This window comes from Babylonia areolata, chromosome 1 (assembly GCF_041734735.1).
Source record: "Babylonia areolata isolate BAREFJ2019XMU chromosome 1, ASM4173473v1, whole genome shotgun sequence".
Lineage (NCBI taxonomy): Eukaryota > Metazoa > Mollusca > Gastropoda > Neogastropoda > Buccinidae > Babylonia > Babylonia areolata.
Genome location: NC_134876.1, coordinates 49861921 through 49887381, shown reverse-complemented (window position 1 = coordinate 49887381; position 25461 = coordinate 49861921). Strand labels below are relative to the sequence as shown.

Here is a 25461-nt window from a genome sequence, read left to right as displayed (position 1 = left end):
ACTGAGACAAAGTGCTCCTCACACGGAGTCCCAGAGAAGATCATCTCCCTCATCCGGTGCACCTACCAGGACATGAGCTGCAAGATTGCCCACGCAGGCCAGCTGTCCAAAAGTTTCGAGGTGAAGACCGGAGTTCGCCAGGGGTGCTTGCTGTCACCGTTCCTATTCCTCTTGGTCATCGACTGGATCATGAAGACCACTACAACAGGCAGGAACAAGGTATACAGTGGACACTCTGGACACAGCTGGACGACCTCGACTTCGCTGACGACCTGGCGCTCTTGTCACACAACCACAGCCAGATGCAGGACAAGACCACTCGCCTGGAGACCACATCAGCCAAGACAGGGCTCAAGATCAACAAGAAGACCAAGCTGATGAAGATCAACACGACTGCCAACACACCAGTCACAGTCGGTGGAGAGCCCATCAGGGAGGTGGAGTCTTTCATCTACTTGGGAAGCGTGGTTGACCGACAGGGAGGCACGGACCGAGACGTCACAGCCAGAATCAGCGAGGCAAGAACAGCTTTCATCATGCCCAAGAACATCTGGGCATCTGGAGCAATCAGTATGAAAATCAAACTCCGCATCATCAACTCCAATGTGAAGTCAATTCTGCTGTACGGATGCGAGACATGGCGGACAACACAGACGATGCAGCAGAAGATTCAGACATTCTTCAACACCTGTCTGAGGCGCATCTACAAGATCCGATGGCAGGAGAAGATCCGAAACGAAGATCTGTGGGAGCGAGCGGGACAGGAACCAGTGGCCAAGCAGATACTGTGGAGGAAGTGGGGCTGGATCGGGCACACCCTCAGGAAGCCAGCGTCCAGCATCGCACGCCAAGCCCTGGCCTGGAACCCGCGGGGAAAAAGGAAGAGAGGCCGGCCTCGCAACAGCTGGAGGCGAGATACTGAGGCAGAGCTGAAGCAGCAAGGGACCAACTGGACTAGAATAGCCAGAACAGCCCAGAACAGAGTGTGATGGCGAGGGGTCGTCGATGGCCTATGCTCCACCAGGAGCGATGGGCATAATGAATTAATGAATGCTCCTCACACCAGAACGAGTATCAGTTCCGACAGGATACTGAGACAAAGTGCTCCCCACACCAGAACAAGCATTAATTCCGACAGGATACTGAAACAAAGTGCTCCCCACACCAGAACAAGCATTAATTCCGACAGGATACTGAAACAAAGTGCTCCCCACACCAGAACAAGCATTAATTCCGACAGGATACTGAGACAAAGTGCTCCCAGCACCAGAACAAACATTATTTCTGACAGGATACTGAGACAAAGTGCTCCCCACACCAGAACAAGCATTAATTCCGACAGGATACTGAGACAAAGTGCTCCCCACACCAGAACAAGCATTAATTCTGACAGGATACTGAGACAAAGTGCTCCCCACACCAACAAGCATCAGTTCCGAAGATCAACGGGGCGGGTAACGGCGCCCCCGCCGTTTTGATATCCAGACCAAAATGGCAATCTGTCGCTTCGTTGTTTCGGTATTCAGACACAATTCAGATACAAAGACGGTCACGAATAGAAAATTAAAAAAAAAGAAAAAAAAAGAGCGGTCTGCGTCACATGCCGCGCCCTTAGCAAACAAAGCGTCATCCTGTTTAATTGAGGAATAACATTGTATCAGTCAGAAAAAACGTGTGTGTTGTATTTTACCGAATGTTTCATTTCGCATGTGGAACTGCTTGTGTTGTGATTTCCCTATCCTCTTTGCCCACCTCGTTCTCCCAATCTTTTCCCCTAACGTATGAAATGTTTAACTTTTTTGTTGTTGATGATGTTTTTATCAACCGACTGTCTCTGGGTCGGTAAACCACGAGACCGATTTCTGCGTGCTTTCGTTAAGTCGATACACACTTTTAAAAAAAACTTGTTGATGGCAGTCCATAGTGATAGTGTCAGTGTGGTTCGGTTTCAAAGAAAGCATAGTACCAACACTTTGACGATTTCGGGTTTGATCCCATAAAGAAAAAGAAGAAGAAAAAGTAATTGAACTTTGATCTGTGCAACAATCAATTTGAAATCCGACTAAAAACTTCAGAGCATCCATTGTGAGATTATTCTGGTTGTTCGGACAGTGCTCGTGATTGGACCGATTTCCTGTGGACCTGTAGAACACAATCTCCTTGCTGTCTCGACCTCCTCCCCCCCACCCCCTCCTCCGCCTCCAACACCAATCTCTCCTTATAACCCACCCACACACACACTCACGAAGTATGCAGTGTGTCATCATTCTGTCAGGTGGTTTGTTTGTTTTTTTTCACTACCCCTCTTATCTCTCCGTGTGCTTCCCTGTAAACAAATAACACTTGGGTAACATTAATATGGATAATGCCCTCTGTGTACTTAATATTTCTGCACCATTCGTCCCCAACCCCACACTCCACCGCAACTCGCCGCTCTTTTTCACTCGCCCTTTCAGATATTTACTTTTCTGTGTGTCATTTACTTTATCCCGTCTTTCAATTTTTTTTTTATGTTGGATTTTATAGATTTTCAAAGTATTCTTTTAGAGAACACCATTTACTATTTTATGCTATATTTGTGTGTGTGTGTGTGTGTGTGTGTGTGTGTGTGTGCGTGTTATAAAGGCGCGCCACCCGGGGGTCACATTTTGTGTCGTGTGTGTGGCGACAAGGCATCCGGCTTCCACTATGGCGTTTTCTCCTGCGAAGGATGCAAGGTTAGTCTCTTTGGGTGTTCTTGCGCGTGTCCGTGCGTGCCTGCTTGCACGTGTGTGAGTGTGGTGCAGAGGTATGGGTTAATCCAGTTTGTATCTAAAGAAAATGTTATGCACAAACCCAGGATACAAGGAAGTTGCGCAAATTCAAAATGACAGATAAGCTGATTTATGTACTCATTAAATAGCTATTAAACTTGCGCTCCAAGCACTTGTAAGTTTATGATAAATTCTTTCCCAGTAGAGACGGACATTCTCATCTCCAGCATCAAAAATAAAGGTTAGCTGCGCATCAGTGGAACTGCCAATCATTATTAAGCAAATTGACTCTGGATGTGTTAGCACACACACATACACACACACACACGCGCGCGCGCTAGCACGCACGCGCACACACGCTCACACACTGACACACATTACACACACACACACGCGCGCGCGCGCGCGAGAGAGAGAGAGAGAGAGAGAGGGGGGGGGTTATTTCACCACGACGTTATTCTGAAACCGAAATGTGATTAAGTCAACTCGTCTTTATGTTTGTTAACTAAGAATATTCAACATCCTAATTTTCAGGGAACAACCACAACACGCACGCACGAATACACCAAGTCTCTTGAAAATCGAGACGTGAAATCACTTTCATCGTACGTTAAAAGCACAAGGATAATTATTGTCTATGTTGAGAGAAAACAGACAAGTTATATTATTTAAGGTATGAGGCGTGGAAAACACAAAGGAAGAAGGGATGCACAGACACGAGAAAGAAAAAAAAAAGACCTTCATGACCGGCATGCAACTGAGGTGAAAAGAATACACAGTTCATCCAAGTATTGTGTTGTATTACTCTTTATTTGTCACAACAGATTTCTCCGAAATTCGGGCTGAGCGCGTCGCTACACAGAGAGCGCCACCCTTTATTTTTTTCTGCCTGCAATTTCATTTGTTTTCCGCAGTGGATTTTTCTACAGAATTTTGCCAGGGGAAACCCTTTTGTTGGCGTGGGTTCTTTTACGTCCGCTAAGTGCATGCTGCACACGGAACCTCGGTTTATCGTCTCATCTGAATGACTAGCGTCCAGACCGCCACTCAAGGTATAGTGGAAAATACTGGCGACTATGGGATTTGAAACTGCGTTCAGATTATCTTGCTTCCTAGGGGGACGCGTTACCTCCACACAAGCTGCATCCAGAAAGGGACTGCGTTATCGCCGAAAGCTTAAAAGGGTCTGACACACGAGCCCTTTCTCCCACAGTTGAGACGGACCGATCGAATGGATCCCAGTGTCGTCCGACTCGACCGTGCGAAACGTGCAGGCTGCGACACGCACATGCAACCAAAAAGTCATGGCTCAATTCTGGAATGATAACGCTATCTGGATTGCAATGGCCAATCGTGCAGAAGGTTGGAAAATTCGCTTTTCGGGACATGCAGCCGTAAACATGTCTCTTGCTCTTGATTGATTTCCTCAAAAAGCCACTGTAAAAGTTCTGTCAGATGGCTTATGTCCGCCTCGAGCCTCGTGCCAAATGCGGTGTACAATCCGGTACAGTGCAATACAATACAATACAATACAATACAATACAATATAATACAATGTTACTTGTATAATGTCATTTATCCCACATTGTACTTGGAACGGACAGCTTTAAATTGACGTTTTTAATTTAGACGAAGTTTCACAGATGTGGCCACGGTGACTCATGATCACCTGATACCAAGTTCTGACAGTCGGGTTCAACCCTACGAGTGGAACGGCACTTCTATCGTTGCCCCAACATGTGAAATGAAACCTTCAGTCATGTCAGTTTTCGGAGTGCTCGGTGTATAATGCCACAAGTGCACCAGATGTATTAAAATCTATCAGTGTGTCTGCCTTTGCATAAACCCCCCCAAACACTTAACGAGAGAGAGATGGGGAATGGTGTGTGTGTGTGTGTGTGTGTGTGCTTTTTGTGTTCAGTGGGTCCAGCTGTTCTCTGTGACCAGAATCATAATTATTATTTATTTATTTATTTATGTATGTACGCTTATCTATATATATATTTTTTTTTTCTCAAGGCCTGACTAAGCGCGTTGGGTTACGCTGCTGGTCAGGCATCTGCTTGGCAGATGTGGTGTAGCGTATATGGATTTGTCCGAACGCAGTGACGCCTCCTTGAGCTACTGAAACTGAAACTGTGACCAGAATACAAACTAGGGAAAAACAGTAGTCAGCCCCCCCTTCCTCCCACTTCACGCGTACAGTTTTGGTAATAACTAATTTAAAGATCTGGTTTTCCTTTTTCTTCATTTTCTTCTTTTTCATTATAGATTGACTAAGGGTTTTAGAAGGACAAGGGATTTTTGTAGAGGTGCGTGTGTATGGTGGGGGAGGGGATATGGGGCGTGTGAGTGTGTGTGTGTGTGTTGTGTCACAGTGTGTGTATGTGTCAGCGTGTGTGTGTGGTGTGTATACATGTATGAAAATGTGCATGAGGGCGCGTATGTAGTTATACATTTACTTGAGCTAACCAGTTTTGTTTATTTCTCTGAGGTGTTTCTAAACACACATTTTCGTTTAGACAGATCGGATGTTTGCAAACTGCTGATTTGACTACACGCACCAGCTACATGATCTTCATATATATTGTATGTATGTGTGTGAGGGCATGCTGTAAAGAAGCTTCCAGCTTATCCATTCTACCCTCAATAAAACGTTTGTCATTGTCATTTGTCTTCAATATCTAAATTTCGTGTTTGATTATTTTTCAAGCTAGTTTGGCACTTTGTATTCCTTGAAGATTTCTCAAAAAATTGTTGGAAGGGGGATAATTATGAAATATTGCAGAATATGTCCGAATCAATTGCGTCTTTCACGATACGAAGAGCATTATTATGTAAGCATGTTTATGTTTGCGCGTGCTTATTTGCATCTGTGTGTATGAATGCCCATGCGGGCACGTGCATAACATACATACCTTTAATGTAAACGTATGCGCCGTTTAACCTACTTACCTCTGTGTTTCACTGTTCCTTCATCTGTCTTGCAGGGGTTTTTCCGACGCACAATACGGCAGAAGATCACATACAAGCCCTGTGACAATCCGAAAGGCTGTCTCATCATGCGCATCAGCCGCAACCGCTGTCAGTACTGCCGTCTGCAGAAGTGTATGACAGTCGGGATGTCTCATGAAGGTCAGTCCCCTGAATCAACAGGATATACACGTACATGTGCACGCGCATACACAAACACATTTGTTCACACACACAGACGAATACGCCATACACGCACACAAAGGAAGGCACACCCCCAGAAATATGCCCTTTTTCATACACGCAGGCGTGCATATGCGTAGCAAATACACACACAGACGCGCCCGCACACACCCCCTCCCCCGACTCCTTCACTCGTCAACATGCTCAAGGCTATAAGACCTTTTTTTCTTGCGAGCTGAAAGGAATATGATATTGTCGTCCTCCAGAAAAAAAGAATGTTTGCCTGAAAGGTGAGCGCGGATAACTTAGACCACAGTGCCTATACATAAATTGCACCCACATAAACGTGCAAACTCAGAAAATAGAATCCGCGAACACAAAATACTATAAAAGAACATTGCAACACAACAGACGCTTGACACGGTGATAAAAAAGCTGCCATCAGTGAGATGTGGTGTTCCTTTCACCATCTGATAGTATTGTATGTGTGCGTGTTCGAGTGTTTATGTGTGTTGGTGTGACGTCTGCTTTGGATTTTGCTAATGCTGATCGGTTTGTCGACAGTCTCTACATATTTTTTTGCGAGTATACTGGTTGATATGACCACTGTGTGCCCGTTTACCGAAAACGAAGTATTGTTACCTGCTTTCACTATAGAATATCATGAAGAAACAATAATCACACTTACACATGCACGCACGCATGCGCACACACACACGCATGCACGCGCGCACGGACACCGAACAGTCAATACCTTGGCTGAAACCACCACCACCATCCACAGTACTGATCGGCAATATCACATTGATCACATTGTCCCCACCTGTGCAGCCGTGAGGTTGGGTCGGTGCCCGAAGAAGGACCGCCCCAGCAGCAACAGCTTCTTCGTGCTGCCCCAGAGCGCCTCGGGCGCCGTGGACGTGGACAAGCAGGTCAAGATGGAGCAGATGGTCCTGTCCATCCACGACGCCTTCAAGAGCGCCGTCAGAGACTACGACGCCGTCGCCGCCAACATCAGTCCGCAAGAGGTCTGTATGGGTGAAGGAGATTTTCAGGTTCTTGGTTTTGCATAAGACAGTGCACACAGAGAGAGAGCGAGAGAGTGTATGTGTGTGTGAACGCACATGTTCGGGTTTCTAGTACCCACGAGTGACAGATCATTGTAACTAGATATTGTTTTTATGAACTTCACTTCGTCAAACAGAAAAAAATGTCCCAAATTCTGTGGTCTTCTATGCCCTGTTGTGTTCCCCTGGTGGTTTTGATTTCCATTCGTTTTCGTGAGGGGAGTTCCTGTCTAGGCCTCTGGTGTTGACAGATTTATAGGGTCTGTCGTTTGAAGGGCGGTGTGATGGTATCATTTACGGGGGAACACTCTCTCAGTCTGGCTCTGCGACGATGCAATTAGAGTCATAGGTGGTGTCCTGTGTGTTTGAATCAGAATAGACACGATTGAACACCACCAAGGTGACTTAGCAGCAGCGCAGGGTTTCCTTTGGTGTGTGGCCTAATAGTGATCTAATATCGATAGCCCCCAGTGGACTGTCTATAATGGGACTATATGAGATGATCCTAGATGACTGCACTGAATAGGACAGCCAAAGAAAGAAAGAAAGAAAAAGGAAAGGAAACATAACAAGTCTTCAGATACACATATTTTTTTGTCTGGAAACATTGCAGCTAATGATCTAATGATGATCTACTGGGAATAGTTCAGCTATCTTCCTTATATTTGTATGCATATATTTTGGGAAGCTGCGAATTGTTTTTGTATTTCATCGAGTTCACAGTTTCTCACATGAAACCCATCTAAAAGGGTGTTCCTGCACGAGGCAATCTCAATAATATACGCCGTAATCATTAGCAGTTGTCAGGTCAGGTCATTAGACCTGCTACTGGTAACCTGTAATCCAGTACAACCTGTTCAGGGTCAGGGTGCCGGCGACTAAACCGGCACTCCAACCACTCCCTTGCGGGACTGGTGAGGCGGGTGGCTAGACACCCTTATGGAATTAAAAACGAGATCCATAAAAGGGCGTCGGCTCAGGAGAGCCACCGACGGCCATCTAGCTCCACCGTGCTGTGTGCATGCCACACGCAGTTGGCCCCCGGGGTGTGTCTACCCATGCATGCAAAGTCTGGATCCGGCAGAATCTGCGGAAGAAACCTATCGGTTCAACGGAGAGGAAGGCGGTTACAGCAACGCACTGTGGAGTGCAAAGAGCAAGATGAGACACAAGAAGGATATCTTGGTCATCCACTACATCCGTGTTCATCTTCCAGTCGTCTCGACTTAGTCTTGCCACTGGAAATTGGTGAACCCGGACGAGAGAGTGAGGTCGACGTTGCACAACTCCTCTTCACTTTAAACAAACTCATCGTGCAAGTCATCAGTCATCCTTAATGACCTTTCATCCTTCATCCTTTCATCACCCCCAAGTCCTGTTGCGACAGGCGAGCAATGAAACAACAGGTGTGGGTACACTGGCAGTCGCAGCCGCAGACCTGCATGCAGGCGGCTCAGGCCATAGGGTCGTTCTTCATCGACAGGAGCAGCGATGGAGCTCGGCAGCCGTCTGAGCGTCTGAGCAGCCCTCTTTAGGAATGCACTGCTCACCTCCCTGGCATGAGGAAGGGGCTAGAAAAGGTGCCCTAAAAATTGCCAGGTCCATATCACCCTGGCCATCATACCGCGGCTGGCGGGGACCCTACATCAGCGGTCGAAACAAAGAGAAAAGAAAAAAACAAGGATCGTTCCTCTCACCATTGGTGCTTGGAACATAAGGACTCTCCTGGACAGAGATAACGCGGACAGACCCCAAAGGAGAACGGCACTAGTTGTATCCGAACTCGCCAGATACAACATGGACATCGCAGGCTTGAGTGAGACTCGGCCTGCAGGCGAAGGCGAGCTCAATGAACGGGGATCTGGTTACACCTTCTTCTGGAGTGGATGAGGAAGCGAAGAGCGACGTGAGGCTGGCGTTGGTTTTGCAGTAAAAACAGCACTTGTCAGCAAGCTAGCTGGAATCCCAAAGGGAGTGAACGATAGGCTTATGACCATGAAACTCCCACTGGCATCTGGCCAGAAGCACCTCACCATTGTCAGTGCCTACGCCCCAACCATGACCAACCCAGATGAAGTGAAGGCGAAGTTCTACGAGGACCTTCACTCTGTCATTGCTGCTATCCCGAAAGCAGACAAGCTCATCATTCTTGGGGACTTCAGTGCTAGAGTTGGCTCTGACTACATCTCCTGGGATGGAGTGATTGGAAAGCACGGCGTGGGCCACTGCAACCCAAATGGATTGCTTTTGCTTCAGACCAGTGCAGAGCACAAACTGCTGATAACCAACAGTTTTCTGCCTCCCTACCCGTAACAGGACGTCATGGATGCACCATCGCTCAAAGCATTGGCATCTCATCGATTACGTCATCGTCAGGAAAAGGGATAGGCAAGATGTACGTGTGACAAAGACCATGTGCGGCGCCGAGTGTTGGACAGACCATCGTCTTGTAGTCTCGAAGCTGAATATTCGAATCCAACCCAAGAGACGCCCCCAAGGCCAGAAGGCTCCAAAACGGCTCAACATCGCTCAGCTGAAAAACATCACCATCAAACAGACCTTTGTGGAGCTGCTGGAAGATCTTCTGGAATCCGGCTCTCTGGACAACCAGAATGTGGAGTCTGACTGGAGGACCCTGTGCGAACTGGTCTATAGTACAGCTTCAGAGACCCTGGGACCCATGACCAGAAAGTACAAAGACTGGTTTGATGAAAACTGTGATGAAATCAAGCAGCTTCTGGGTGAGAAACGCTGTCTGCATCAAGCCTACCTGAGCAACCCAAAGTCCACATCAAAAAAGGATGCGTACAATGCCATCCGCAGGACTGTTCAGCAAAAGTTACGTCAGATGCAGGATAAGTGGCTGAGTGACAAAGCTGATGAGATCCAGGGATATGCTGACAGGCACGATATGAAGAGGTTCTATGATGCCTTAAAAGAAATCTACGGCCCCACATCCTCAGGATCATCCCCCCACCTCGGTGCAGATGGAAATACCTTGATCACCGAGAAGGAGAAAATTCTCGAACGCTGGGTTGAGCACTTCAACAGTGTCCTAAATCGCGCTTCCTCCATAAATGATGAAGCCGTAGACCATCTCCCACAAGTCCCCATCAACGAAGCACTGGACGATCCGCCAACACTTCTTGAGACCCAGAAAGCAATCCGTCTGCTATCCAGTGGCAAAACACCTGGCTCAGACTCCATACCAGCAGAGGTCTACAAGGATGGAGGCACTGTGCTGACTGAGAAGCTCCATCAGCTGTACTCACTCATGTGGAAAGAAGAGACGATCCCCCAGGATTTCAAAGATGCATCTATCATTCACTTGTACAAGCGAAAGGAGAACTGGCAAGCCGGTGATAACCATCGGGGCATTTCCTTGCTCTCCATCGCAGGCAAGATACTTGCCAGGATCCTACCAAACTGCCTCACAGCACACCTTGACCAAGGTCATTTGCCTGAGAGCCAATGTGGATTCGAGAAAGAGCGCGGAACCACCGACATGGTGTTTGCTGCAAGGCAGCTGCAAGAGAAATGTCAGGAGCAAAATGCTGATCTGTTCTCCACCTATGTCGACCTCACTAAGGCCTTTGACACCGTGAGTAGAGAGGGACTGTGGAAAATCATGGCCAAGTACGGATGCCCTCGGAAATTTATTTCCTTGGTCAACCAATTCCATGAAGGCATGCAGGCTCGAGTCCAGGACAATGGTGAAACATCTGCTCCTTTTCCTGTCACAAGGCTGTGTCCTGGCGCCAACACTGTTCAGCCTCATGTTCTCTGCAATGCTTACTGATGCCTTCAGAGATGGCGATGTTGGAATCGGCCTAAAGTACCAAACAGATGGCAAGCTGTTTAACCTCAGAAGGCTTCAAGCAAAAACGAAGGTCATGACAGACATCATCAGAGACTTTTTGTTTGCTGATGATTGTGCCCTCAACGCTGGATCTGAAGCTGACATGCAACTCAGCGTTGACAAGTTTGCCACTGCCAGCAGGAACTTCGGCCATACCATCAGCACGAGGAAAAATGAAGTTCTCCATCAGCCAGCCCCAGGGAAACCCCACGTTGAGCCCAACATCACAGTCAACGGTCAGAGACTCAGTGCGGTGGAGCGGTTCACATACCTTGGCAGCACACTGTCACGAAATGCGACCATCGACGATGAAGTGAACGTCAGGATTGCAAGAGCAAGCGCAACCTTTGGCAGACTCTATGCAAATGTCTGGAACAGAAGAGGCATTGGTCTTGAGACCAAGCTAAAGGTCTACAGAGCAGTAGTTCTCCACACACTACTGTACGCATGTGAAACTTGGACAGTGTACCAACAACACGCCAAGAAGCTGAACCACTTTCACACAACATGCCTCAGGAAGCTACTGATCATCAAGTGGCAAGACAGGACCCCAGACACAGAGGTGCTTGCAAAAGCCACCCTTTCCAGCATCTTCACCATCCTGATGCAGTGCCAGCTTTGCTGGGCTGGACACGTGGCGCGCATGCCAGACCATCGGCTGCCCAAAAGGCTCTTCTATGGCGAGCTGCAACAAGGGAAGAGATCACACGGAGGTCAGAAGAAGCGCTTCAGAGATACTCTGAAAGTCTCTCTGAAAGCGTTTGATATCAACCCTGACTCCTGGGAGGAATCTGCAGTGGACCGTGACGAATGGCGTGATGCTGTGCACAAAGGCGCCAAGTTGTGCAAGGCCAAGAGGACTGCTGCAGCTGTTCAGAAGAGGCAGGCCAGAAAGTCACGGGCAAACAAACTCCCTGACAATGATATGCCTGTCTTTGTCTGCCCCAACTGTCAGCGAACATTTCGTGCGCAGATTGGACTATTCAGCCATCTGCATATTCACAGATAGATTCATGAGCATCCCCCCACCCCACCACCACCCTCCCCACATCCCCCAGCTGGATGACAACGATGGTCATCATCGATCTCGATGGACACACACCACCATTAGCAGTTGGGGCCAACACGTACAGAAAAAAGCAGCACAAGGACGAGCAGTGACGCACACAGATGCATGGTGACAAAGATCTCCGGCAAGCTGTGCAGCCCATTCTGCATGTCATCCGGTCTGTTTATCGTTGGGGGTCGTGCTTGTGATAATGACGGGTCAATGACTCTTTCACCCCTGGCCCATCCTCCCATTATCATAGGCCACGCGTATTTGTTCAAGATGGATGACATGAGATAATTTGTAGAGACGATGAAATACAAGGACAAGAAAAGAAGAGAAAGAAACATGTTAATCGGCATGAGGGGTATAAGGGACAATAAGAACAAGAACGAAAAGGGAAACCAGAGAATTGTTATCTGCTTGATGAGCCAGAGGATGCGTTAGATGATGAGAAAGGGAGGGAGTTTAAAGGTGACAGATAGAGAGAGAGAGAGAGGGTGCAGAATGTCGTTAAAATCATCACAAAAGAAAGATCGTCCAGTGTCTCGTTTAAAAACGTGTTCCCCAGACTTAGCACCAACAGTAACTCAACATTACAAACAGTTTGAGAACTCAAGACTCTGAAGCACACCTGGCCGAAAACAGACAAGAGTGGCGGTTCTTTGTTGCTGCCATACACACTAGAGGCTATAAAGGGCAGTTTCAGTTTCAGTTTCAGTAGCTCAAGAAGGCGTCACTGCGTTCGGACAAATCCATATACGCTACACCACATCTGCCAAGCAGGTGCCTGACAAGCAGCGTAACCCAACGCGCTTAGTCAGGCCTTGAGAAAAAAAAAGAAAAAGAAAAAAAGGTGAATAAATAATAGATAAGCTTACATAAATAAATAAATAATAATTATGATATATAAAAAAAGGTAGTAGTAATGATAATAATAATAAAATAATAATAATAATAATAATAATAAATAAATAAATAAGACAACAATGATGATAAATAAGCAAATAAATGTAAAACATGAAGACACACATTCACACATACCCCCACACATGCATAACAGATATGCACCAAACATGCGTTTTCACAGATATGAAAGCACAGTCAAATACATATAAACGTACATGAGCTCCAACACACACACACATACACACACACACACACATTACCCTGCACCTCCTCTACCTCCCTCCTCCACACACTCATTTCTAGTCTGTATCGCAGCTTCCACGGCACACACACACACACAAACACACACACGCACACACACACACACACACACACACAGGTGAACGCTTACTTGTACAAGCACACACACACACACGCCCATATCTCTTACCCCCAACCCCACACACATATATACAAAGATATATATATATAATATATACGTTCCAATATCCTGTTGCTCCCACAATGTAGGCATGCATACACTCACATACCTCATCCTCTACCCCACCTCCTCCCCGCACCCCCACCTCCCCCTCACACACACACACACACACACATGCACAGAACTCTCCTGACACTTGTGTACACTTACACTCTCACGCATGCACAAACGCACTCAAAAACACAGACCCACACATACACCCATACACACACGCACAGAGGCTGCCACTGATTGGCCGCAAGAGGGATGGGAAAAGATCTCTGATGTCAAGAACGTGGCGTCTAGTGTGTTGCTCAGTCTGTTGTATTTGGAAAAGCCCACAGAGACTCTGTTCCGTTTTGAAGAAATTTGCGCAATGTTGGTTTGGAAATGATGCCGATATTTGTTTGATTTGCAAAGCATCGTGCTCTACCTTTCATGTTAGACTTATGGCCGCTCCCTCTCTCTGCTTTTATTTCTTTGAGGCGATCGATGGTGTGATGGCCTTGTAACTGTTCTTTTTGATATTCTTTGACTTTTCTGAGGATTTCCGATTTTCCTAGATGTAGGCCGCTCGTTGGTGTTGCGTTACCAGCAAGTCTGTCAGCTCGCTCATTTCCCTTAACTCCTGCATGTCCCGGGCAGTATGACCATGTGAGTTTTTTAATCTGAAAGTTGCGCATTGCCTTATGCCACTCTGGGCTTCCCATTCCGTTTTCAATTTTCTGTATGAGGTTCATTGAGTCGGTTAGAATCATGGCATGTTGGTTTCCGGGTGTATGGATGGACGATAGCCACTGGAGGGCACGTGTCACAGCTTCAACTTCCATCGTTAGGCTGGAGGTTGTGACTTTGTTGGCAGCATTCTCTTCCCTAACTGTTTTTCCATTTTGTTTTGCAGTGAATCCCCAACCGGATTGGTCTTTGGTGACTGAGCCATCTGTGTATATGATGATGTCCTCTTCTTTACTGTTTTCTTCTATGAGTAGCTTCACTTCCGCATCAATTTTGCCCTCTGGCCATTCCCGCCAATGTCTTCCTAGAGTGGGTGAAATGGCTGTGTTGAATAGATGGTTGAGGTTTTCGGGGTTTTTCTCCCATTCTTTTGTTTCTTTCAGGTGTTGTAGTCGGCATACTAGCTGGATTGTGTCTTCTGCTTGCCCCATCCATGATCTTCCTCGTCCTAGACGGCTGCCTTTTGGTTCTTTGACTGCGTCATGCAGTGGGTTTTGAGGGTTTTCTAATGCTTTGAAGTAGGTCTTGACCTGTTCTAACTTGTTTCTGGCCTGCACTGAAGGAAAGTCAAGCAGGTATCGCATGGTTTCTGTGGGCGTGTCTTTTGTTGTTCCAAGGATCAGCCTCATAGCTTCATTTTGAACTCTTTCTAATTTTAAGAGGTTGCTTTGAGACGGTGTTGTTAGCCCAAGTCCATAGTCGATCACACTGAGGACGAGTGATTGGTATAGCAGGAAGAGGTGGCGTTGTTCAGTACCTTTGGTTGCCATTGCCTTTAAGACTGAAAGGCCCTTTTTGCATTTGAGAACAGTATTTTCCGTATGTTTTCTGAAGGTCAGCATCCTGTCGAAGTGTATTCCTAGGTAGCGCAGGCATTCAGTTTTCTCGATCTGAATCCCATCGAATAACACAGAAGGTGGTGATTTGCTCACGGTTCTGTTGTTGAGGGTGCACAGCAACGTTTGGGCTTTCGCTGGATTGATGGAAGATCCTGTGTCTTTGCACCATTGAGCAATATTGTTTAGTTTTTTCTGGACGGCTTTAGTTCTTTCCTGAGCATCTTTCGAAGTTTTGGAGACCAGGCCATCATCCGCAAGAGTAAGCACCCGAGCTATAAAGGGCAGTAAGTAAAGTAAGTGTAACATTGCTTCATCCATAGAAACCGGCCGGCCAGGCTAACAGGAGAAACAGAGGGGGGGGGGGGGGGGGGGTTAAAACGGACCACTCATGGTTTTGTCCAATCCCTGTTTCAGGTGATGGAGATGAAGACCGCAGAAGACACAGAGATGCTGTACATGCACTACGTGCCCACCATCGTGCACTGCATGAGCACCTTCGCTAAGGACGTGCCCCAGTTCCTGGACCTGCCCATGGACGACCAGCGTATCCTTATCAAGGGCTGCATCCTGGAGGCTGGGGTCATCCACGACTCCACCCACGTGCACATCAGTGACCAGATGTGGCAGGACGACAAGCTACACTTCCGCATGGACTGGCAGCGTGTGGAGGGACTGGGGCTGCTGGGCCGGGTGTTCAGCGAGATCCGACCCATCCTGACCAAGCTGAGGAAGCTGGAGCTGACTGACGTGGAACTGTCCTTGCTGTGTGCTCTGGTGCTCTTCAGTCCAGGTAGGGTAGTGCTTCTATCTCTGGTCTGTTTTAGACAACATCAAACCATTTCTTTGCTGATTTCTCTGGACGATCAAAATTGCACTTCAAAATTGAATTGTAAGAATGTAACATTATCACGTTCTAGAATGTCGCTTTGTCTCCTCAGAGAAAAGGAAACAAACGAAAAGAACAAGAAGAAAAAAATCAATAACAGTTGATTGTTCGTTTAGTTCGGAAGTGCTCTTTCATTATTTTTAATCGTAATTATTTAGGACACTGCCACTTGTTTCTAATTGAAAAAACACTAACTCAGCATTTTTGCAATACATTTGAAGACTTAGTTCAGATCGTAAGTCATTAATTTCAGTCTTCTGAAACACGCCATGTGTGTTGTGTTTTTTGGTCAAAGACCGAGAGGGTGTGAAGACGACACGGCTGTTGGAGAACCTGGAGGCAGACATCGCCATGGCTTTGAAGTGCCAGCTGTTGCTGAACCATGGCGACGGCTCCCTGCTGTTCGCTCGCATTGTCCAGACGGTGGTGGACCTCCGGGGCCTCAGCGCCCAGTTCTTGGATCAGATCTTCAATGCCCGCGTGGACAGTTCTTTTGACGTCACAGCACGATGTCTGTCCACCCCTCTGACATCTCGTGCTACGTCACCATCCAGCGTCAGCACCAGCAATGTTGTCTCTCCAGCCTCGGCTGCCTCTGCGTCAGAGCTGATGTCCATGGAGCACGAGGAGTCTTCCGATGACGTGTCTCGGGTCAGTGAAGACACGGATAGCTGTCTAACGTCTGAGGGACCGCAGACATTGGTCACAGATGATGAGAGCAGCACCAGCATAAGTCGCTCTTCATCTTTCAGCGCACCTTCTCAGAGCGAATCTGGTGCCTTTTCCGGGGAATTTCTAGGCCGGTCTGCTTCTTTCAGCGTCCCTTCTTCACGCCAGTCTCCTACAGTGGGGAAGATTACTAATCGGTCAGCATCCTTTAGTGTACCGTCAAGACACGATTATAATTTTTCGAGGGATAATGGCAAAAGGCCTGCCTCTGCTTCGACTGGACAGATTACCAGTCGGTCTGGGTCCTTTGGAACAGCATCCAAACTCGATTCGTCCTCATTAGCAGAAAAAACCAGCCACTCTGTAAAATCTATTAAGTCAACCTTTGATATGGAAGGCCTCCATCACTCGGCCTCTTTCAGCCTGCCTGCTCACACAGAGTCTGATATGATGGAGGAGATCGTCAATCGGTCTGCCTCCTTTAGCTTACCATCAAAGCGGAAATCTTCGTTGATTGAAGAGATGATTTGTCGTTCAGCATCTTTCAGCGAGTCCTCCAAAAGTAGGTCAACGTTTCTGCAGAAGAGTCTTTGCCCTGCTCCACTTCGGAAAGTGGAGGAAGAGACAAAAGAATTTTTCAAGGAAGCTCATCCGGTCAGTACATCTGCTGCTCTGTCATTTTACCAGACCTCATCATTTCCTGTATCGTCTCACAGCTACGTTCGGGACAGCCCTGTTCCAGGCCAGACTTCCAGGCCCATATATCAGCAGCGCAGGTCCGGAGCTCTGCCTTTCTTAACACGCTCGTCGCCTTCACTGACGGCTTTTCAGCAGACACCGTCGGCATTCACGTCCTTCTCAGAACTAGCTGCTCGTCTATCACCTTCCGCACAAATGATGTCCATGTCTCTCACGTCACACAAACAGGAAGTATCCAGCATGGCTCACCAGCTACACCCAAACGCTGCCTCAATGCCTTCACCCATGGGGAAAGATACATCATCCCGCATGTCCCCACCACGACAGATGATGACGTCATCTAGCCTTCCGGACATCTTCAGACCTGGCTGTCAACGTGAACAGTCACAGACGACACCTCCGCCACTCATCACACAGGCAGGAGACACCCCGTCTTCTCAGATGTCACCCACGCTGTCCCCGCAGCGCAGTCCCGCCAATATGACCCCGCCTCCTCTGATGACCCCTCAAGGTCACCTGATCCGACTGAACGGACAGACCAACCCCTTCAGCGATGAGTATGAAAGCTCAGGCAAAGCCGCGACCTCCTGGCCAGTCACTGGCGGTGATGTTCCCTTCAGCAAGCCAGCGCTGACAGGGCAGCAGAGCAGAGGGCCTGTGCCCCCAGCAGCCGACTGTGATGCTGTGCTGGGACCCCACCCCCCATCCCTGTCCCACAGCGCCGGGCGTGAACAGGCCTTCGCTGCGAACACTTTCTGACAACGTTTGAACGCCGCTTTCTGGTTTGGACCTTGAGTTGATTTTCAAATGATGGCTCAATTTATTGGTTTTCTTCAGGGCTTGTTGTGAATGACAAAATGGCTTTCGGAATATTGTTTGATTTTGGGGCTTTTGTATTTACATCACAGCTTTTGATGTGATGATTGATATGTTTTTTCCTTCAACTATCCGGTGGAGTTTGCTTTCAGCGTTAAATATGGCATATTCTGTTTTTGAAAATGGTGCATTTTAATAAAGATATCTTGGCTGGTGAATGGAAGTGCACCACTAATTTGTATGTTTTCACAAGTTTTGTTGTATGCAGGTAAATATTGTGCTCATGTAAGATGAAGAATGGCTATTAACCGGTGGTCTCACTTTCTTTACAGAAATGAAGTTGTGTATGTTGTGCTGAAATATGCTTCAAGTTGATGTTTGAGACGTAAATCTTTATAGACATCACCCATTGACATGAATATAGGAAAAAAAGAACTGGCGACAGTGAACATTATTTGGACTTTACTGTAAAGTGAAAAATTACGTGGACATGAATTAATTACATGGGCGTGGGTTGATGATATGCATTCTTAGCAGTATTTTATTTGGACATATGTTGTATTGTATGCTAAATTAAGTAAAGTTAAATATTAGATAAACTTATTCATCCAAGTCATTCGCTGTTTTCCAAACTTAAAGGCAAGTTGTAAGCATGCTGACTTTTAAAAATCTTACGTTAAGAAGCAGTCTTGTTCCAGACATACAGAAATGGCAATTTTGCAATTGATCCGTTTGTTGTTTTATTTGGCTTCAGTCTTGTCCACAGCTACCTGATCTGTTGAATATGTTTTATGAAGGTGAATCAGCAGTCACTGATGGCCCATTCTGCACAAAATTTATCTTGTTTCATACATTATGTTTGTTCTTAAAACTTCATGACTGTCAGAGAAAATCAGTTGAAAGTGGTTTTTCAAGTCATAAATCAGTATCCAGACCAATCATCCAAAAACAGAACACGGTCTGAAAATATACTACTCTTGATCAAACGTGTGAATTTTCAGCCTTCCGGAGTCATTTCTCTTCTTTTGATGACGCCATCAGTGACGTCACTATGGACGTAAGTACCACGTCCCAGTGCAGTCAAGAGGGTTTTGATATCTTCATTTCCTGCAAGTGTTTTTTCTTATACTTTGCATTGCATTAACATTGCATTCCTACTAAAGTCTTTAAAATTATTATCTAAAATGCATAAACAGATAGATGGATTATAATTATATATATATATAGAGAGAGAGAGAGAGAGACCCGTAAGGGGCTGGGTTCGATTCCCGGTCTCGCCCTTTCCTTCAAGTTTGACTGGTCATTCGGATGAGACGGTAAACCGAGGCACAGTGTGCGGCTTGAACTTGGCGCTCTGAAAAAGAAACCAGAGCATCTTAACTGTTGTCCACTGACAAAATTGTGTAGAAGAAATCCACTCTGAAGGCATACAAATATAGTATGCATGCATTCAATGCTTGACGAAGCGTGTTGAGTTATGCTGCTGGTTAGACATCTGCCTCGCAGATGCTGTGTTGAGAAAACGGATTTGTCCGAGAGCAGAAACTGAGTTTTGCTGGTTATTCAGAAACGCATTGGCTTGATGTTGACGTTCAACAACTTGAACATAAAACTCTCCGAGGTAAATATGGGGATAAAGAAGAAATGATGAATATAATTTGTAAGAGGGTGGGAGATACTTCATGTGTGTGTGTGTGTGTAAACAATGAAGACACTGGAGTCAAATTTTATTGATTTTACTGGTAAGTTATTTTCTTTTTTGTTTGTTTTTTTGTTTCCCTATCCTTCATTTTGTTGCCCATGGAGCGACGCTCATTTTCTAGCCTGGGATTATTTTTTTAAAATACTCCGAGAAATAATACATCATACACTTTTTCCCCCATTCTTCTGGCTATCATAAGCCTTGCCTGATATATTTTCGCCTGGATTGCAAGATGTCAGTCTCGTCGATTATTCAGAACGTAATTTCCTCTCTTTGTTCATGGCTCGTGTGTATATTTGAGAAACAAATTCTCACTTCTCTGCTTATTTATATGGGGTTATCTTTTGCCTCTGTCTGGCTGGCAGTCCGAAGCCTGTTGAAAGGCTGAGGAGATTTCCACAGAGTGAAGGAGCTGTCGCTTGCTGGTAACGTACATTGTGGGCCACCCCTTTTGTAAAACTGTTGGTTTACAGAGCATTCACTGGATTATTACACACACACACACACTCACACACACACACACACACATTAGTGTCTGGTGGATAAGAGTCCAGATTGATATTAATTTTTTTTTAAATCAACATCTATGCCAACCAGTGACAGAAGCCCCTTAGTATGCAGCGCACACGCAGAATGAATATGCTTGTTAAAGGTAAGATAAACCATGTTACGTTCGGCTAGTTACTGAAACACAAAAAATACTCATGAGAGTAACAGCGCGCGGTCACAGTGGGGCGGCGAAAGGCCACACACGCAAAATCCTCTCCAGTAAAAGAATGCATATGACGAATGCGGGCGCAAAAAGTAACTATGGCGCAGCTGTACAGGCCTCACCTGCTGTTGTCCCAGAGAACTGATGGGGGGGGGGGGGGGGGGGGGCGTGAATTTCGATAGTTTCCGCTTCTCTTTATTTCCAACTTATTTATTTTCAGCCATTCATGTATCAGAGTAGTGACGGAGAGAGGGAAAGGGGAATATTTTTTGTTGGTTCGTGTGTTGTGTCAATAGAATTTACGAGGGAGGGGGTGTGGGGGGCTACAGTTGTTTTTGTTGGTTGGTTTGCCTTTTTTGTTTGTTTTGTTTTATTAACTATGTCACACACACAGTTTCATCAACGGTCTTGATATAAAGCCAGGAAATATGAGATCTCTATGCACATGAATGATGAGAGTTATGACAAGTGATGGGATGAAATAACGAGAAGCGGTGTGACTGACTGATGGAGATAGAACCAACACCCCACTGTTTGCCAACTGGTGACACGACGATGCCCTTTACCTGCGACCGTGATGACAATTCCGTAGCACGTCTCTTCCGCTGTGTAATTATTGATACATAGTTATGATTTATGCATATGTGTCTTTCACTTACTTACATACTTAAGCGTTTTTCTTTTCATTTGCGTATTTCTCCTATTTTTTCATATTTCAAAAGTGTACTGGGTGTAAAGTACATCATAGTATTCCATGTGCCATTCAAAAATGCAATGTCCACGAAGAATATGAATTTTGTTTCAAGAGCAAGCATTGTTTCCATAAAACATGAATAAAAATTCTGATCTGCTGCTGCACTTGAGAAATTAATATAGTAATCCATATTTATTATACACGGCAGCCATTGTGCATTTTGATAAACATGAGGGGGTTTCTTTTTTTTTTTCTTTTTTTTTTTCAACGGAATTACAAAGATTAGTATCGGACAGCTAAACAAGCACTTTGAAATGATCTCGGTCTTTCAACGAATTGGCATGGTCGTGTATCTCACGGAAGAGTCTATGTTTCAAAGGCTTGTTAAATATCGGACATTTGTTTGTGTGTAGTGTTTGTAAAAAGGTCTTTATTGTTATTTTATTAAAAAACGAAAACAAACAACAGACCTTTCTGTTTTATGATTTGCCTCCAAAGATTTGAATTAAAAACAACAAAAAAAAAAAGAAAAAACAAAAACGAATGAACCAACACGGAAATAGAGACAATAAATCATATTCAAAAACCAAACAGCAACAACAAAACAAACGAGCAAGCAAAAAGTTGAAATGAATTATATTCAGATCCACTGTGTGGAAGGTAACAAATATGAAAAGTGATATATTTCCTCTCTCTGTGAACATTGGGGGTGGGTGGAATGGAAAAAGAAAAGAGTAAACCGGAACTTCATCGGGGAAAATAAGGACGCAAATGTCTATACTAGAGCAATTGAATGTCTCCGATTTCAGTTTGAATCCCTTAACTAAAGACACATTTTGCCCGAACACAACGGAACATTGAATATATATTTTTTTTTTTTTACCTACAAGAAATGTGTCGTATCAGTATCCTGAAGAGGCCAGTAGAGACGTGAATGTATCCGACGCTTACTGTGCTCAAAGAACATATCAGAGATAAATCAAGTGAATCTGTTACTGTCGTGTAGAAAAGTGCCTGTTGACGGAGGCTACATACTGCGCAAGTGTAATACTCAGAAGGAAAAAAAAACCCAACGTATTTTAATCTGTAATTATCCACCAGTTATTCGGTCTGTTCTTTATATGTCTTTAGGGCAAAGAATGCCTTACATATGTTTGCTTTGAATGATCGAGCCATATACTGACATGTGATGATGCTTGTTTTGTTTGTTATTGTTGGTTGTTGTTGTTTTTTTCCTATAAAATATATTTTTAACATTCTGACGCAGTGAACACACAACCCAAGAGTGAACCATTCGCGTCCTTTATAAATCAAATTCATATTTCATGCCATCAGCTTTATGTGATGTGGAATAAACTGCATGCTTCCGGTGACATATGCCGATACAGAACCGCTGAAAAGTGTTTCGGCACCTTTGTGTGTGTATTACGTTTTTGTTGTTTTTTCACCCACCTGTATTGAGTATGGGTGGCCAAAAGAATATCCTTTTAACTAACGACAGTTATGGATTAGTAGTTTGTCTTTGGTTTGTTTACATACCCCTCCCCTCTGCCCCTTCCCACATACTTTCTCCAGGGAAAAAATACGGATTAAAGCCTGATACAATGTTAGTCCTTTTTATGGTGAAGACAGTAATGTGTAGAATTATTGTTGTAGTAGTGATTGGGTGGAGTTTATCAATTATTGGACAATATTGATTGTTGTAATACTTATGTCCGATCAATTCGGATTTCGATTCATATACTCGACTGAACGATGAATTCAAATGTTATACATTTTAGGCAAGTAATATTTAATTATTTCTTATTCATTAAAATGTTCTTGAGCGCACCAATATAGATGTCTTTGTTTACCAGTCTGTAGATTGCTTCAGTGTTTATGGGCTATGTCAGTGCTAATGCTGGCTGGTCGGTCCATCACGACTGCAGACTGCTTTCTAAGCCGATGACAATGCTGAATGTCCTTTTCCATCGTGACAGCAGCTATGGTTTTCAGCGTTCAATAGACGTTTGCACGTGTATGGGTGATCATCGGCAGATCACATGTTAACCGGTGGCAGATGTAATTGAGATTCATTGCATATTTATTTACATTCTATACACGTTTTATGGTTGTGTTTGACTTATCCGCCCCCATCACACGTCTCCACAACTCCCCTCCCCACTCTTTGACATGATTTTTCTTCCCACCCCCCCTCCCACCCTCCCCTTCAATAGTGAAATTATTTATTGGGTACGCCTACTCTCATAGACTTTTTATGGTTTTGTTACGAAATACAAGTATACGATTAAGGTGACTTGTACGAATTGATATATCCAGATCATGTAGATTTACTTTATTGAAATCGTTTAGATTTCACTGCATTGTACGCAAATAAAACGCGTGTGTGTGTGATCCCGTGGTTTCTTCTTGTGCCGCATGACTGAGACAATTATACTGTGGATTGCAGTTGGAGGTCTGTTTGACCAGTTTGTCATTCGAATGGCAGTCTTTGTTCTGTCACGTGTGCAGGATTGTTTTGAATTCATCTTCCCATTTCAGCTTGTATTCCATCAAGTTGTTTGCGCGCGTGTGGTTCATAATCCTCATTGCGAATTTTCTACCTTCGATGACTGGTTTGCGCCATTTTTTTTCCTGCCTGCTTGTAGAACCATGTATATATTGTTGGTCTTGGGTGTAATCTCTGCCTGTGCATGTACATGTGTCATAATCTTATTTTGTGTGTGTGAAGTTATCCGGTAGTCCGCACACACGACACATGCAGTCTGTTCGCATGTTTTGTGCCATAATCTTAGCCGCGTGTTTACGCAGATGTTGCATGTGTGGAACTTTTACTGTATCTCGTAATCTGTTTTATCTGTGGGTTGTGTGTGTGTGTGTGTGTGGTTGGTGTTATGCATTGCATAATCCATATTTTCTGTATGAGTCATGGCCTGCCTTGTGTCTGTGTATCACATTATTATCTGGCTGCGTGTGACTAATCTATGCGTCGTACTGTTTTTGACTGTGAGTACGTGTGCAATAAAACTATGGTGTCTGCACGCATCTTGTCTTTTTATCTCTCGTGTCTTTTAATCTGTCAATCTTTTGGACCTACCGGTGTCAGCCTTTCTTAGGCTTAATGCTCACTTGACCCCCGCCCTTTTCCCATCCTTCTTCGGAACCCCCACCCCATTTCTCTGCTCCAAGTTTTATGTTCCATTGAGATTTTATTCCTGTGCCTTGATCGACTTTTTAAGATATAATATGAGCTTACCGGTGAGTTTGTCATGAGAATCATTGTGTCATGTGCGATCAATAAAGCGTCAATAAGCATACACACTTGCATCAGCTGTTTTGATTGCTACGTAGTGTTTGAGGTGGTGTGAGGTGGGAGCTGCTGTGTGTGTGTGTGTGTGTGACTCTGTGAATGGGCATGTGTGACTTGAAGCTACGAAAATATATCTCAACAATACAAACATTGAGAAAAAGTATGACAATGGGTCAAGTCAATGTAATTTGACTGAAAACAGGTGCTTGAAGAGGGCAGGTGCACAATGACGTTTGCAAACACACTGATTTCCATTCAAAAGAGGTTTTTTCAAGGAGGGGGGTAACATCTCAGCACCCTGCAATTTTAGCGAAAGTTTCCTCTTTTGTGTATAAAAAAGATTAAATTGTTTTGGGGTTTGTTTTATCTGCCCAGTCGCACGATTACGTTTTCTGAAATCACTTTTTTTTGGGGTGGGGTGGGGGTTGTGCCGGGAATGGTGGTTGTGGTGAGAATTCCAAATCCTGACACGGTTTCTAACACTTGCATGATTTTTTTTTCTAAATAATAAGTGTCCTTTTTAATCAGCAAACGTGTTTATAATGTTTCTTTTACATAAAATAATGTATGTATGGACACACACACACACACACAAAAACAACAACAACAAAAACAACAAACAAACACACAAAAAACGGGCCTGGCATCAATAGAACGAAAACAAGATCGTTCCCAGAAGCTGACCTTGGCAGTGACTACGACCTTGTGAACTTTAAAGTACGGTTCCTATCCACAAGAAAAAGAAAAATACAACCGACTCAAATTCAACTTTGAGAAATTGTAAGATCCTGACATAGCTGAACAATTCAAAGCAGCCATTGGAGGAATATTCGCCCCATTACTTCTTGAAGATCTTGAAGCACTCACAGTCATTTCGAGCAAGTGATGACAGAAAAAGCAACAGGGGTCAGAAGAGAACGCCGATAGAAATCCAAGCCACGGATCACCTGTAGTATCTGTCAGAACCTGCCCCTGGAGCCGGGGACAGACGATGTCAAGGAAAAACAAGACGGGCGCTCACCACAGAATACTAAACAGGCAGAAGGGACATTCCTTCTTCGCGCGATCGGAAAACGCGTTCCGGTTGGCCAAGGCGTCCGCCATCTTGTTTACCCTGTAGCTCGTGAGAGGCGGCGTCGCACACACA

The 25461-nt window shown here is 45.2% G+C and overlaps 1 protein-coding gene across 2 annotated transcripts in view; it reads left to right on the top strand.

The window, feature by feature from the left end:
* The window catches only part of LOC143283717 (uncharacterized), a 40972-nt gene extending 19428 nt beyond the window's left edge, over positions 1-21544 (top strand). For both annotated transcript variants that reach the window (XM_076589985.1, XM_076589993.1), the window contains exons 4-8: positions 2626-2717; positions 5744-5888; positions 6741-6937; positions 15241-15616; positions 16008-21544. In XM_076589985.1, coding sequence (XP_076446100.1) covers positions 2626-2717; positions 5744-5888; positions 6741-6937; positions 15241-15616; positions 16008-17839 — 2642 coding nt within the window. In that variant the 3' untranslated portion in view covers positions 17840-21544. The remainder of the gene's footprint in view (positions 1-2625; positions 2718-5743; positions 5889-6740; positions 6938-15240; positions 15617-16007) is intronic.
* The last annotated feature ends 3917 nt before the right edge of the window (positions 21545-25461 follow it).